This window comes from Gadus macrocephalus, chromosome 7, assembly GCF_031168955.1.
Source record: "Gadus macrocephalus chromosome 7, ASM3116895v1".
In the NCBI taxonomy this organism is placed as follows: Eukaryota; Metazoa; Chordata; class Actinopteri; order Gadiformes; family Gadidae; genus Gadus; species Gadus macrocephalus.
In genome coordinates, this window is record NC_082388.1 from 10378823 (window position 1) to 10393323 (window position 14501).

General features: G+C 48.5%; 1 protein-coding gene across 1 annotated transcript; it reads left to right on the plus strand.

Moving 5' to 3' along the window:
* Nucleotides 1-219: 219 nt before the first annotated feature.
* On the plus strand, nt 220-14500 carry srrt (serrate RNA effector molecule homolog (Arabidopsis)). The gene is made up of 20 exons (XM_060056570.1): nt 220-369; nt 1163-1301; nt 1422-1553; nt 1931-2101; nt 2516-2704; nt 4172-4341; nt 5267-5472; nt 5701-5820; nt 5923-6127; nt 6220-6422; nt 6711-6772; nt 7226-7304; nt 7850-8041; nt 8459-8629; nt 10651-10804; nt 11415-11608; nt 12074-12230; nt 13028-13111; nt 13954-14131; nt 14259-14500. Exons 2-20 carry the CDS (start codon nt 1183-1185, stop codon nt 14332-14334), a joined length of 2862 nt encoding a protein of 953 aa, XP_059912553.1. The 5' UTR covers nt 220-369; nt 1163-1182; the 3' UTR covers nt 14335-14500.
* Nucleotide 14501: the final 1 nt, after the last annotated feature.

Consider the following 14501-nt stretch of genomic DNA (forward strand, 5'->3'; position numbering starts at 1 on the left):
GGTGATCATGCAAATTATGTATAATCAAACCTTCAAACCCACAATTATACCTTCATGTATATTTCAGACTAACTCAGGTAGGCTTATAATTATACCAGTGCCACTAGCCCTACGAGTTACATTGTACTGCACACTGCTCTGTGTTGGTGTTGTTCATATAAAGCCAATTACTTGCATATGTCACATTATTTGGCCAATTGAGGGGGAAAATACTAATTCTTGGAGCATGGTGCTGAGGCCCCTTCAGGGCCCTGTGGCACGAGGGGAGGATAGTCGACTGAGTATGACGTCATCATTGTACGATACGAAGAGCTGAGCAGAAGATAAAAGAAGAAAGGGGGGGTCAGACGAAAATCGTACAAGTAACAGGTATTTAAAGATTTTGAAGTTGCTAACCGTTTGCTACAGTAATATGTGTATTTCGCCACGGCACAATTCAATGTTATAATTATCTTAAAGATAGCGGTTTTATTTTAATGGATGATGTCTGCAGCTAGTCGCTAGCTTGTAGGCTAACGTTAGCTAGGTGGTCCTCCAAGTTCTAGTAGTAAACCAGTGAAACCAAAGCCAATTGCATCTGGTGCCTTGTCGTAGTGTTATCATTTGGGTAACAGTTCCAGCGCGGCACCCTCTCTGAAATAATTATCTCCCAGAGTCGTGATTGAGTACGATAGCAGTTCTTTGCGCATTTACAAGTGCAAACAAGTTGGCTTGTTAGTTTGAAGATCAGTCTCACATCCGACCTACTCGCGCTACACTAACGTTACACCTGTTATAATTGCTGCATTAAAATATATTATTTAATTGAATCACCCTATCCCCAATTAAACTACATTTATTATGTTTGGCTTTTGTTCCTGGGGTATATGTGTAATTTACCTATACAACTGTTGGAGCATTGATATTTATTTTGTGGTCAGCCTTGATCTCAGTCCAACCTAGAAAACGCCTGATCATCCCCTTCTTGCTATTAATAGACTAGCTGCCCCCTCAATGATCAAAACACTCAAAAATACTGTTAAGAAAACTGACCTGGCATTTAAGTTAAAAACCAAAACAACATAATAATAATAGGAATCACTAGAATAATAATATGTGTAATCCCACTTGGAATGCATAATGTCAGAATGAGACTAATTAATCATACCTCCATGTTGCTAAGCTATCCTGCCTCCCGTGGAGATGGGTGACAGCGATGACGAATACGATCGCCGGAGGAGAGATAAGTTTAGGCGGGAACGGAGTGACTTTGATCGTTCAAGAGAGAGAGAAGACAGGCGTCGGGATGATTGGAATGACAGGTAAAGTACAAATGGTGAAGCAATCGATCCCAGACACTGCACAAGGATCCCTGAATAAACAGAACATTCTGGAAAGACGGCCGGTGTATGGTGTGTAACCCAACCTTTCTTGTGTGTCAGAGAATGGGACCGAGGCAGCAGGGAACGGCGAAGTCGGGCAGAGTATCGGGATTATGACCGAGGTCGTCGTGAGAGGTTCACCCCTCCAAGGCATGATATCAACCCACAGCAGAAACGCATGAGGAGAGACTGGTAAGGATTAATTTGTCCCCCATACCCGACGGGAGCGGGGAGTGTAGTCTAGAGGCTAGGAGGTACAATTCCCATCCCAGCCAGAAGCTAACAGGATGGATCCCCAAAGTATGCAGCCTAACCTGCAAGCGTCCTTGAGCAAGATAAACTTCTCCCTGTATATGTATCTGAATTCACGCTGCTGATCTTTATCCAAAAGCGTGGTGGTGGTGGTATATCCTACTTCCACTGTAATCTTGTTTTAAAGGACCAATACATGTCCCCTATATTCTTGTTTCAAACGAGTAATCAAGATCCAGTGTATTCTTGTTTTAAATGAGTACAGTGATTACGCATCCAATGTATTCTTGATTCAAAGCTCCGGTCTCTATGTGCAGGGATGACCATGGTGGGGACCACTACCATGGGGGCTATGACCTGGGATACGGTGGTGGTGGTGGTGGCGGCGGTGGAGGCGGTGGGGGGCCAAGCTATGCCCCTCCACAGCACTGGGGCCACCCAGACCTGCACCTGATGCAGCCTCATCATGGCATCCCTATCCAAGCAAGGTAACCAAGCTGTGTGACCTGCTATGCTGAATGTGACCTGCATGTGGCCCGCTTTTTGAAGTCCCAACAGCACAATCCTGATATGATTTTTTTATTTTAATTTTTTTATTTATTTATTTTGGAGAAACCCTGTAGGGTCAATAATGTAAACCTTTTCCCTAATCTGAAAATGTTACACAGGCTATATTAAACTCTGGGTGGGCACGTCCCTTGGGCTGTAGCATCACAGCAGCGTTGTGATGCTAACGCTAGACATAACCAAGAAATATTCAGCCAAATGTTTTTCATATGTTTTTCAAATGTTCTCATTTTCTTTTATTCGTAATGATATATATAGTAATTTAAAACGTATGTTTTTGTGTGCCTGGGGTTCCGAGGCTGAACTGTACATTCCTGTGTGTCCTTGGTTCCTAGGCTAGGCAACATCCATGACATGGACCTGGGCCCTCCCCCTCCCATTATGAAGAGCTTCAAGGAGTTCCTGGTGTCACTGGACGACTCAGTGGATGAGACTGACGCCGTCAAGCACTACAACGAGTACAAGATCGACTACCGCCGGCAGCAGATGCAGGACTTCTTTCTGACGCACAAAGATGAAGAGTGGTACGGGACCCAATGCCTTTTACTGCGTATTATATGCTCATAGTGCAGGCCGATAGGTTACTAGTTTTTATAGTATCCTTGTTGTATGTCTCTACATCTGTGATCGGTTTATCCCAGCACTTGATATTGGAGGACATTGTGCCCTCAAAAGAGTGACAAGTTATTAAAAGGTCCTCTCGTTTATCTATGGGCTCTAATGGGCCCAGTGGTCCATGGGCAATTAGTTAGCTTTTCACCTTTTATCTTTATTTCAAATTGGTTATGTGACGTTCCACTGAGCCACCACAATGCTAATATTGAGCTCGAAGTCGTTATAGGAAGGACCTAACATTTGTCCCAACAAATCACATGGAAACATTATTTACATTTGTACACATTACAAACAAGTTTTTTTTGTAACTTGGCAATCATTAAGAAAAGAAATACACATTTCCTTGCTTGATTAGTGCTCTGATGTTATCCCTAGATTGAAGTGCTGCATACTTGTGAAAATGCCAAAGATCATGTTTTTACTGTCTTCTGTTCTGTTGTGTCATAACCAATCCTTCCTCCCTCCGCTCAACGTCCACTTCCTCAACGTGGACAAGTGTCGCGCTTTTTTTGTTTTTGTTTTTCGGCGATAAAGAAAAAGTGGAAACACAACCGCGCGGGATTGCGTCGCTTAGTCAGCCAGGGCACGCGCTGCGCACAATGCAGCCGCACTTAGACACACAGTACCAGGGCTCTTAGACAGACAGTGAAGCACAGACGACAACGCACGCATGGAGCTGCCATTTTTATTTTTGGTCCGTTTCATGGTTTTGACCTTTGCTCCCCCCTCACCCCTCTCTCCATTGTCTTTTTACATTCGGATCAGTAAACCAATCCCCCAAAAACAGAGTATGAGTGTGTACAGTCACACCAGGGCCGTGAAGTGGAGCACACTTTCACAGAAGAGACCACTCTTGGTATTTATTTGTTATTAAACTGGGAGACCCGAAGGTAAATTTAGTCCACTCAATGGTTGTTGTTGTTTTTAATTCTTTCTGTCAAAATTCTGACTTTGTAAAATGTTCGAATGATTCTTATGCAATGCATCATGTTGGCCGTCTCTGGTGAGCTACCGAGAGGCTTTCTCATAAAGGCAGTGAGGCAGTATCCATCCTCACTTAAGGACCACCTTAATTTGAATGGATATATAAATCAAATAAACATAATTATTCTTAACACAAGCAGATATAAATATTCCCCAATAAAATACTTAGATTGGCTGAATGATTCTAATCTATGAAAATAAATAGTTCTGTTTCTCCTTTTGATGACATTGGCAGTGTGGGAACAACAAGCAGACATTTAATGTTTGCCTCCCATCCATTCCATCCTCCATTCCCCCCTCCCTCATCCACTCCCTACACCCCCCCCCCCCCCCCCCCCCTTCTTTTTGTTTGGTATTTCCTTCCCCCGCCCCCTCCGTCACCTGGCCCCTAGGTTCCGCTCTAAGTACCACCCTGTCGAGATGGAGCGGCTGGCGGTGGAGTCCCGCGGCTCCCTGCAGAACCGCCTCAACGTCTTCCTGTTCCTCATGGAGAACAGCTGGCTGGACAACGTGTCGCTGGACATCGACCGCGCGCAGGCGATCACCAAGGTCCTGGACGCAGGTGTGGTGTGGCCGACAGCCTGAGGAGTTAAACAAAAAAGGGGGCTCTTCATGCCATGGGACCTTTTTAAGATTAACTTGAACACCCGAGGCTTGAATGCTTCCAGCGTAGCTCCTGTTTCGCCGATTTTCGATTTTTTTTAAATGTATTATTATTGATTCTTTTTATATATCAGCATAGCAAGTCACTTTATTATTAATTTATTTTAATCACATTGATGATCGATTGTAACTTATTGTACTATAATTATTTAATTATGCTCTGAACAACCTACAAGCAGCAGCTGGTCATCCATTTTGATAGTTTTTGGTAATTCTTCCAGATTGATTTGAGTCCACTGACCGCCTTCTAGATCCCCGTACCCCATCCGTCCAGTCTGTTAGATTTCAGCTTATTTCTAAACTGTTCGGACAGACTCTGCGTTGTGTATTTTCAGTCGTAGTAGTAATTCTTGAAGTCGAAATCAAAGCAGCTTGACAGGTTGGATCAGAGGGTTGAATAGATGGTTTATTCCAGGATGTAATACAGCGAGATACAGACTTAGGTTGAATAATCTATAGTGGACCCGGTGGTCGATGACTTGTTCCTTGGCTGTCGAACCCTCTTCTCGTCGAACCAAAGGGTTGGGGCGAGTATTATACAAAAAGGGGATATATTAATAACACGAAAACAGACGCACTCTCAGCATTGATAAGGTATCTGGCCCTGGCTATGTCCCGGAGGACCAGGTCGGTTCAACCTTGTTGAAACATAACAATGGCAGAATGTTGGAGATAACACCTTGTATCAGTATGAGAGGCCCTGGCCTGTTCCTAGACTAGAAATGTGAACAAAAGAGAGACACTAAAATACACCAATATTCTACAAGTCCCTGATGAAGGCCTCGTTCATATACCCTGCGTCTCCCTTCTCTGCCTCCCTGCAGCCGTGATAAAGATGGAGGGAGGCACCGACCACGACCTCCGTATCCTGGACCTGCCCTTTGAGGAGGAGGAGAGGGAGCGGGACCGGGAGAGGGAGCGGGAGCGGCCGGCCCCCGGTCCGGGGGGGCCAGAGTCCTCCAGGAGGGAAGACCCCAGAGTCGGGGAGGGAGAGCGCAAGCCCCCGTCGGATAAAGACCAGAACAAAAGGGTGAGCTTTGGATCTTGGGCTGGTTCTGAAATATGAATCTTGTTCTATTATGGAAGAGGTTAAAACGTGGTGGGCGAATGCAAAGTTGTGGGGTATAGGATGTCAGTTTACACCTCGTAACAAACAACATTTTAGACGTATAATTCCTAATAGTTGTGGGATTGGATTGGCAGGGGGGGTTATTTACCACTCTATCTGTAACACGGGGGGGGGGTGGCTGTGCCGCAGGCGGAGAGTAATCCAGCCGGCTCCGAGCAGGGCGGAGCGGCCCGGCCCGGACAGGGCAACGGACTGAAGGCGGAGAAGGGGAAGGGGTCCCCGAGCAAAGAGGTTCCTGAGAACAAGAAGGTCAGTGGGTCCTGCCGCTGGGCTGGGCCTTGTCCCCACCGGCCAATCCGACTCTCAGCGAGTGACGTTCATTCATATCGACGTTCTCCGCTTTTTGTTCAGACGAGGAGAAAGAGGAAGAGGAGCGGCGACAGCGAAGACGAGGCCAGCGCCTCGGACAGCGAGTTCGATTCGGATTCGGACTCAAACTCTGTGTCCTCTGATAAACCCGCCGAGAAGGAAGAGCCGGAAAAGAAGAACAACAACAACAAGGAGGAGGAGGAGGGAGAGGAGGGTGAGGAGGGAGAGGAGGGAGAGGAGGGCAAAGGTCAGTGCCGCCAAGTCCCCCCCCCCATGCGATCCCAGTAAGAAAACGGTTATCGCGTTTCACATTAAGCTGACATTCATTTCTCCTGCCAGACGACGCAAAGGAAGTGAAAGTGGAGGAGAAAAAACCAGAGGAGCCAGAGGAAGAGGAGGACAAGGAAGAGAGGGTGAAGGAAGAGAGGGAGGAGAAGAAGAAGCCCAAAGACGACGCGCCCAGGCCGCGGCCTCTCCACAAGACCTGCTCCCTCTTCATGAGGAGCATCGCGCCCACTATCTCCAAGACTGAGATCGTCTCTGTGAGTGATTTTATGAGTTAGGCTCTCGGTTTTACTTTGATGTTAAATGTTTCTTACTCGGTGCCAACTTTCTTTAATTCAATGAGAATTTCCCTTTGGACAATATTCTCATGTAAACAGTATTACAAATAAATGTATTATAATGGCTACATTTGTTATATGTTCTTGGCTATCCTCACAAAATAATGGTTGGACTTTATTTAATAATATATAAATATAATAATGATAATGTATAATTTTTTTATTAATGACTACTTTTATAGAGACATTTTTCTTACCTTCTCTCAGCTGTGCCGGAGATACCCCGGCTTCTTGCGCATCTGCCTGTCGGACCCCCACCCTGAGCGCAGGTGAGTGGCCAGGTTCCTCCCCCATCATAGGGGTGAGGATGGAGATACTACAGATACTATTTCTGAGCACCCAAGTCTATTGGGATTCTGTAAAAATGCTATCCAATATTACTAAATTTGGCCGAGATTTGATCCTTTGTGTGGTTTGAACGTATGGTTCAACCTTGGGAACGGTTTCAGTGTCCGCTATCGTTTTCTATATGGGAGAGTCCAAACAGAATAGTTAAATACAAATCAACCATAGGCAAATACACTCCAGCGCCCTCTGAGGACTGTACTGTGCTGTGTCTTTGTGTCTTGTTGACTTTAAGTGTACCTGATGATACAGGTATTATAAAAGTATCGTGTCCCCATACTCAACCCCACACAAAAGTCTGATTACAGTACAGCAACGTCTAATGAAAAGGAGAGTATTGGACAATTCAAGTCTTAAACAAACTCCAATGTGTCCAGGTTCTTCCGTCGCTGCTGGGCGACCTTTGATCGCAGCGTCAACATCAAGGAGATCTGCTGGAACCTGCAGAACATTCGGGTAAGACGCTCCCGCTGGACTGTTTGAGAGTAGCCTGCTTTATTGATCCCAGTTAGGTCTCACAGGGCTCCCCAGGCCCGTATCAGATGACACGCCCTCTTAATCCTCCACCAAGCAAGGAAACAGTAAAGACCCCCTTGGGAGCGGGAAGGAAACATGAGCAGGAGCACGAGAGACGGATCTCCTCTTCCAGGCAAAACTAGGAGGGCAATAGAGGCCAAATGGGCAACCGTAAAGTAGTAGCAGGGAAACTTTTATCCAATTACAAAGTGTGCACATTATGTGTGCCATAACGACCCCCAGCTGAAAGAGAGTGGGTTGGAGGCCTACTTGTAGGCATCCTGGAGACGGATCCTTTAACCCTACCTGCTCCATCATGACCGGTATCTAAATGGCCTCCTGCGATTCCATTTGGATCCAAGCTCTGCTAAAATGACCAAACGGTAATGGTAGAGCTACAGAAAGAGCCACGTGAGGTCATTTGTAAACGTTGGTTTCTTCATGTCCCCCTTTGGTCTCCTTCCGTCTCCCCCCGGTCCTCGTAGCTGCGGGACTGCGAGCTGGCGCCGGGCGTGAACTGCGACTTGGTGCGGCGCGTCAGGAACATCAACGGCATCACGCAGCACAAGCTGGTCCTCCGCAACGACATCAAGATGGCCGCCAAGCTCATCCAGGCTCTGGACGAGAGGGGGGGGCTGTGGAGCCACAAGGCCGACGAGGAGGGCCAGGCGGGCGAGGTGAGAGAGGGGGATAAGAGATGGGCAGCGTGGGGACCACTGTGGAGCTCTGCCCTTCAAGGCCTTATCCACCTTCCTGCGGCGGGGTGGGACACCCAATTTAATTAAACCAACACCTCGTTTACTTACAAGTAATAAGGGCTTGAGACCTATTTCTTGCACAGAATGATTTGTCGGAAAGACCTCTAAATATGAACACAATTGATTTAGAATCAATCTTTTTAAATAATTGTGATCTTAATGGCATGTCGAGCTGGACATTTGATATGGCATGCACAGGTCTAACCAAGAATAATTAACATTACCCGCGTGTTAACATTACCAGGTCAACGTTTATGTTTGAATGTGTCTTGGTCGGGTGCATGGACTCGTGGCGGACTCAAACTCAAAGCGTTTTTCCGTGTCTGCTCTCTGAAGCTGCCAGCGCAGAACCCCATCATGAAGAACATCACAGACTACCTGATCGAGGAGGTCAGCGCCGAGGAGGAGGAGCTACTGGGCAGCATGAGCGGAGGAGACTCTGACGAGGGCCCCAAGGAGGGCAACCCCACCGAGACCCCCGTGGAGAGGGACGACAAGCTGGCCAAGGTGGGTGGACCATGCCTCCTGTAGGTCTTTAAACTGGCCATGGTGGGAGGACCATGGCTACTATAGAGCTGAATGATGGGAATGATGGGAGGACCATGGCTGCTATAGAGCTGAATGCTGGCCATGTTGGGAGGACCATGGCTATTATAGAGCTGAATGCTGGCCATGTTGGGAGGACCATGGCTGCTATAGAGCTGAATGCTGGCCATGTTGGGAGGACCATGGCTACTATAGAGCTGAATGCTGGCCATGGTGGGAGGACCATGGCTACTATAGAGCTGAATGCTGGCCATGGTGGGAGGACCATGGCTACTATAGAGCTGAATGCTGGCCATGTTGGGAGGATCATGGCTACTATAGAGCTGAATGCTGGCCATGGTGGGAGGACCATGGCTACTATAGAGCTGAATGCTGGCCATGTTGGGAGGACCATGGCTACTATAGAGCTGAATGCTGGCCATGGTGGGAGGACCATGGCTACTATAGAGCTGAATGCTGGCCATGTTGGGAGGACCATGGCTACTATAGAGCTGAATGCTGGCCATGTTGGGAGGACCATGGCTATTATAGAGCTGAATGCTGGCCATGTTGGGAGGACCATGGCTATTATAGAGCTGAATGCTGGCCATGTTGGGAGGACCATGGCTATTATAGAGCTGAATGCTGGCCATGTTGGGAGGACCATGGCTACTATAGAGCTGAATGCTGGCCATGGTGGGAGGACCATGGCTACTATAGAGCTGAATGCTGGCCATGTTGGGAGGACCATGGCTACTATAGAGCTGAATGCTGGCCATGGTGGGAGGACCATGGCTACTATAGAGCTGAATGCTGGCCATGGTGGGAGGACCATGGCTACTATAGAGCTGAATGCTGGCCGTGGTGGGAGGACCATGGCTACTATAGAGCTGAATGCTGGCCATGTTGGGAGGACCATGGCTACTATAGAGCTGAATGCTGGCCATGTTGGGAGGACCATGGCTACTATAGAGCTGAATGCTGGCCGTGGTGGGAGGACCATGGCTACTATAGAGCTGAATGCTGGCCGTGGTGGGAGGACCATGGCTACTATAGAGCTGAATGCTGGCCATGTTGGGAGGACCATGGCTGCTATAGAGCTGAATGCTGGCCGTGGTGGGAGGACCATGGCTACTATAGAGCTGAATGCTGGCCATGTTGGGAGGACCATGGCTACTATAGAGCTGAATGCTGGCCGTGGTGGGAGGACCATGGCTACTATAGAGCTGAATGCTGGCCATGTTGGGAGGACCATGGCTACTATAGAGCTGAATGCTGGCCATGTTGGGAGGACCATGGCTACTATAGAGCTGAATGCTGGCCATGTTGGGAGGACCATGGCTACTATAGAGCTGAATGCTGGCCGTGGTGGGAGGACCATGGCTACTATAGAGCTGAATGCTGGCCGTGGTGGGAGGACCATGGCTACTATAGAGCTGAATGCTGGCCATGTTGGGAGGACCATGGCTACTATAGAGCTGAATGCTGGCCATGTTGGGAGGACCATGGCTACTATAGAGCTGAATGCTGGCCGTGGTGGGAGGACCATGGCTATTATAGAGCTGAATGCTGGCCATGTTGGGAGGACCATGGCTACTATAGAGCTGAATGCTGGCCATGTTGGGAGGATCATGGCTACTATAGAGCTGAATGCTGGCCGTGGTGGGAGGACCATGGCTACTATAGAGCTGAATGCTGGCCATGTTGGGAGGACCATGGCTACTATAGAGCTGAATGCTGGCCATGGTGGGAGGACCATGGCTACTATAGAGCTGAATGCTGGCCGTGGTGGGAGGACCATGGCTACTATAGAGCTGAATGCTGGCCGTGGTGGGAGGACCATGGCTACTATAGAGCTGAATGCTGGCCGTGGTGGGAGGACCATGGCTACTATAGAGCTGAATGCTGGCCGTGGTGGGTGGGGTGTGCTTTACAAAGGCATTTCAGCTGATGCTGCTTTAACGCAATGCTAACCGTCAGCGTTCCCTCTCCCCTGGCTCCAGGTTCTGGACCGCCTGCTGCTGTACCTGCGCGTGGTCCACTCCATCGACTACTACAACACGTGCGAATACCCCAGCGAGGACCACATGCCAAACCGCTGCGGCATGGTGCACGTGCGCGGACCCATCCCCCCCAACCGCATCACGCACGGAGAAGGTCCGTGTCCCCCCCCCCCCCCCCCCACCACCACTTGTGGAGCTGGTTCCTTTATCCAACTCTCTATTTGGGAATAGAAAACCAATGGGCTTAAAAACAGTTTCTACCCCAGAGCTGTTATTTCTCTAAATAATGCAGAATTATAAATTATTGCATTATCATAGCAATCTGACCTTTAAAATTGGCTGACATTTTAAAATATATATATTTGTTTGAGTTCTTTAACATTCTATGTATATTTTTAAAAAATAACCCTTTTCTCATTTAGTTTTTGTTTTAAAAAGCACTTATTTTGAGAGCCTCTACCCCAATTTCGTTGCACTTTGTGCAATGACAATAAAGAGATTCTGATTCTGATTCTATTGAAGCTGGGGTGGGGATAGTGACAGTGTTTGCCTCCCAGCCGAAAGGGTTCTGGGTTCAAACCCAGCCCAATGTCTACCCCAATGTCTCCAGGCCTAGAAGGCCTGGAGACATTGGGGTAGACATTGGGCTTCCAGGCATCCTAGAGCACGCTTTAAACCCCCTACCAGCTCACTGAAAGCTAAACGAGTGAATGGGCCGTGAAATGGTTTTAAACAAAATGGTTCTGCATCCGTCCATCTCTCAGTGAGCCAGTGGCAGAAGATGGTGGAGGAGAAGCTGGCACCGCTGTTCAACTCCAAGGAGCTGCTGTCGGAGGACGAGGCGTCCAAGATGGGCCGCAAGGACCCCGAGCAGGAGGTGGAGAAGTTTGTGTCGGCCAACACCCAGGAGCTGGGCAAGGACAAGTGGCTGTGTCCACTGAGCGGCAAGAAGTTCAAGGTGGGTGGGTGTGTGTGTGTGTGTGTGTGTGTGTGTGTGTGTGTGTGTGTGTGTGTGTGTGTGTGTGTGTGTGTGTGTGTGTGTGTGTGTGTGTGTGTGTGTGTGTGTGTGTGTGTGTGTGTGTCGGGATACATCGGTGGCACGGGTCACACAGGTCAGCAGCACGCTAAGCAGTTAGGGGCTAGAGGGACGGGGTGATGAGGCAGCTCGGCTCCCAGAGGGAAGGTACCGGCGTAGATCCCCAATATCCGCAGCCTATCCATGTATTTGAACGTCTCTTTCGGATAAAAAATGTCGTCCAAATGCTTAAATAGAAATGATCCCGCTTAACCCTTTGAGCTACATAATTGTGTGGTTCCTAGTTGATTGAGGACTTTAATGAGTTCATGTGGAATGAGAATCTGCTTGGTTAGACTCCTGTTTCAGTTCTCAAGCTACTGTTGTAATGGTAACGTTACTGCCCAGGGCCCGGAGTTTGTGCGCAAGCACATCTTGAACAAGCACGGGGACAAGATCGAGGAAGTGAAGAAGGAAGTGACCTTCTTCAACAACTTCCTCATGGATGCCAAGAGACCCTCGCTGCCGGAGCTGAAGCTGCCCCCCCTTCCGGGCCCGGGACAAGGTGAGGAGAGCCCTTTGGCGTCCTACCTCATGACCAACGCCTGTGGGGATTGGAAACTAACTGGGGGGGGATCTTCACTCATTATTTACTCATCCAGTCCATTTAAAATCCTGCTTGAACGCACTGGGATTATGAATTAACGTTGATATACAGGATCCTATTCAAACCACTCTTCCTATGTCTTCTAGACACCGGAGCGTTCAAACATTTTTATGCGTTTGTTGATCCAATATTGATTGTACACTTTGCTCTCATCCCAGTCGCCTTGGCTCGGTCTCTGCTTAAAGGGGTGATATCATGCTTTTTCGACTATTCCCTTTGACTGTTAAATGACGTATGTATACATGTTTTACGTCTGCTAAACTAGAAAAATCTAATTATGAGCCAGGGTATTCGGGCCCATGAGAACGCCCCTCATTAAGTGCATGAAGCAGCTTGTTTTCTCTTAAAGTATACTTCTGCCCTTCAGTGAGCAGTACTGAAGGGCAGAAGTCCCGCCCTCCGGCTACCGGCAATGTTTACAACTTCTCGGGGGTGTGAAATGCAGACATGCGCACGAAGCGTTCGACCAATCGCAATAGACAGGGCGACTCGGGAGGGGGTTCTTGGATCGACATGATACATAACCAAACGTTTTAGGAAGACTGAAATTTGTTTTGCAGAAATAACCAGTGTTAGAATAATAAGGTATTTTTAACATACAGGCATGTAACCCTATTCTAGTAGTACCCCCAAATGCAATTATTAACCCTAAAAAGCCTGATATGGGATCTTTAATGACCGCCAATGTTCTGCAGGTGGGATGGGCCCCAACATGCCGTTTCCCCCCCAGGGGCCCATGGGCTTTGGCCAGCCGCGACCGCCTCTCATGGGCTTTGGAGGTAGGCCTGTTATGATGTAAACTGTTCCATATGCCGTGGTGTTAGACCCAGGTGAGGAGGTCCACTACCAACATCCTCCCATTGGACAGGTTGACTGAGGATGACGATGAACAGACCATTACCCCAGCGGCTCCTTCTAGTGTTCCTTAGGGGATTCATTGATGGCTTTAACTAAATTATTCACGTTGTGGTCTAGTAATTATTTAGGATTTGTGTTAATTAAAAGGAACAGTAGATGTTGGGTTGCATACTATTATATTTGAATGTTAATTTTAATAGTTTGGGATAGTTATACAGCTGGTGTCCAATCACAGAACAGCAGCATTCATCAGCGGTTGGTTCGGTTGTAAAGGCCATCGTACCACAGCCTCTCCCCACCACGTCGCGTTCAGGCTTCAGCAGAGTAGAAATCCCTCTTACCGTACCTATGTGTAATGGAAATTCCCATCAGACATGTGGTTCCCAAGACACCGTGACCCCTTAGTTATTATCTGTAGTAAGTTAGTAACCATTGCACTGTTTATACCGCGCTTATCGCCATTGAGGGGAACTGAGACGGCCGCGGCTGCCTCAGACGCAGCGCACCAGGAGCTACCTCCTGAGAGGGCTGGCGGGAGTAGCGGCGTTCCTTTCTGCAGCTGTGCCCTCGAGGACGTTTCCCACCGTTCGGGGGCACTCTACAGCCAACCTTTGTATGCTTGTCGTGCTGTTTGGCCTCTCTGCGCGGACACTACTTTGATCTTATTCTATTTTTACCGCATTTTATAATGCACCTGTTCAAAGAACCTCCACCACGCACGGCGCTACCAGAATTCTAACGTTGATCATCTTTTGCCCGCTAGGTGTCCCTGCGTACCCACCCAACCAGTACGGTGGGGGGGGAGGTGGAGGAGGTGGGGGTGGGGGTGGTGGTGGTGGTGGTGGCGGGGGTGGAGGAGGAGGAGGAGGAGGCGGGGGCCGGGGTAACTACGACGGCTTCCGGGGGCCCGGTGGATACCCCGGGAAGCACCGCAACAACAGGTAAAAGCCATTGTAAGGATCGCCTCCGCTCTCCACCTCACCCACCGTCCACACAGAGGTCACTCCCAGGAGGAGAGGCGCCGCGTGATGTTCTCAACCCTGGTGTTGTGTCCTCGCTGTCTGGCAGGATGGCCCGGGGCGACCCGCGCAACGTGGTGGAGTACCGGGACCTGGACGCACCCGAAGACCTAGAGTTTTTCTAATCCAATCGATCCCTTTTTCATTAATTTGCCGTTTTGTGTGTTTATTCAGTTCCTCCTGCCACTATTGCCCCGCCCCTCAAAATCATTTGCTTAATTAGGTATGGAAATTATTGTAATCCACTGCTTTAATGTTATTCCTCAAGAAATAAAAACGTATGAACAAAAAT

Coding starts and splice junctions, on each gene's coding strand:
- srrt (XM_060056570.1), top strand. CDS start 1,183: ATGGGTGACAGCGATGACGAATACGATCGCCGGAGGAGAGATAAGTTT. Junction 1,302..1,421: donor CGGGATGATTGGAATGACAG/GTAAAGTACAAA, acceptor CTTGTGTGTCAG/AGAATGGGACCGAGGCAGCA. Junction 6,128..6,219: donor GGAGGGAGAGGAGGGCAAAG/GTCAGTGCCGCC, acceptor TTCTCCTGCCAG/ACGACGCAAAGGAAGTGAAA.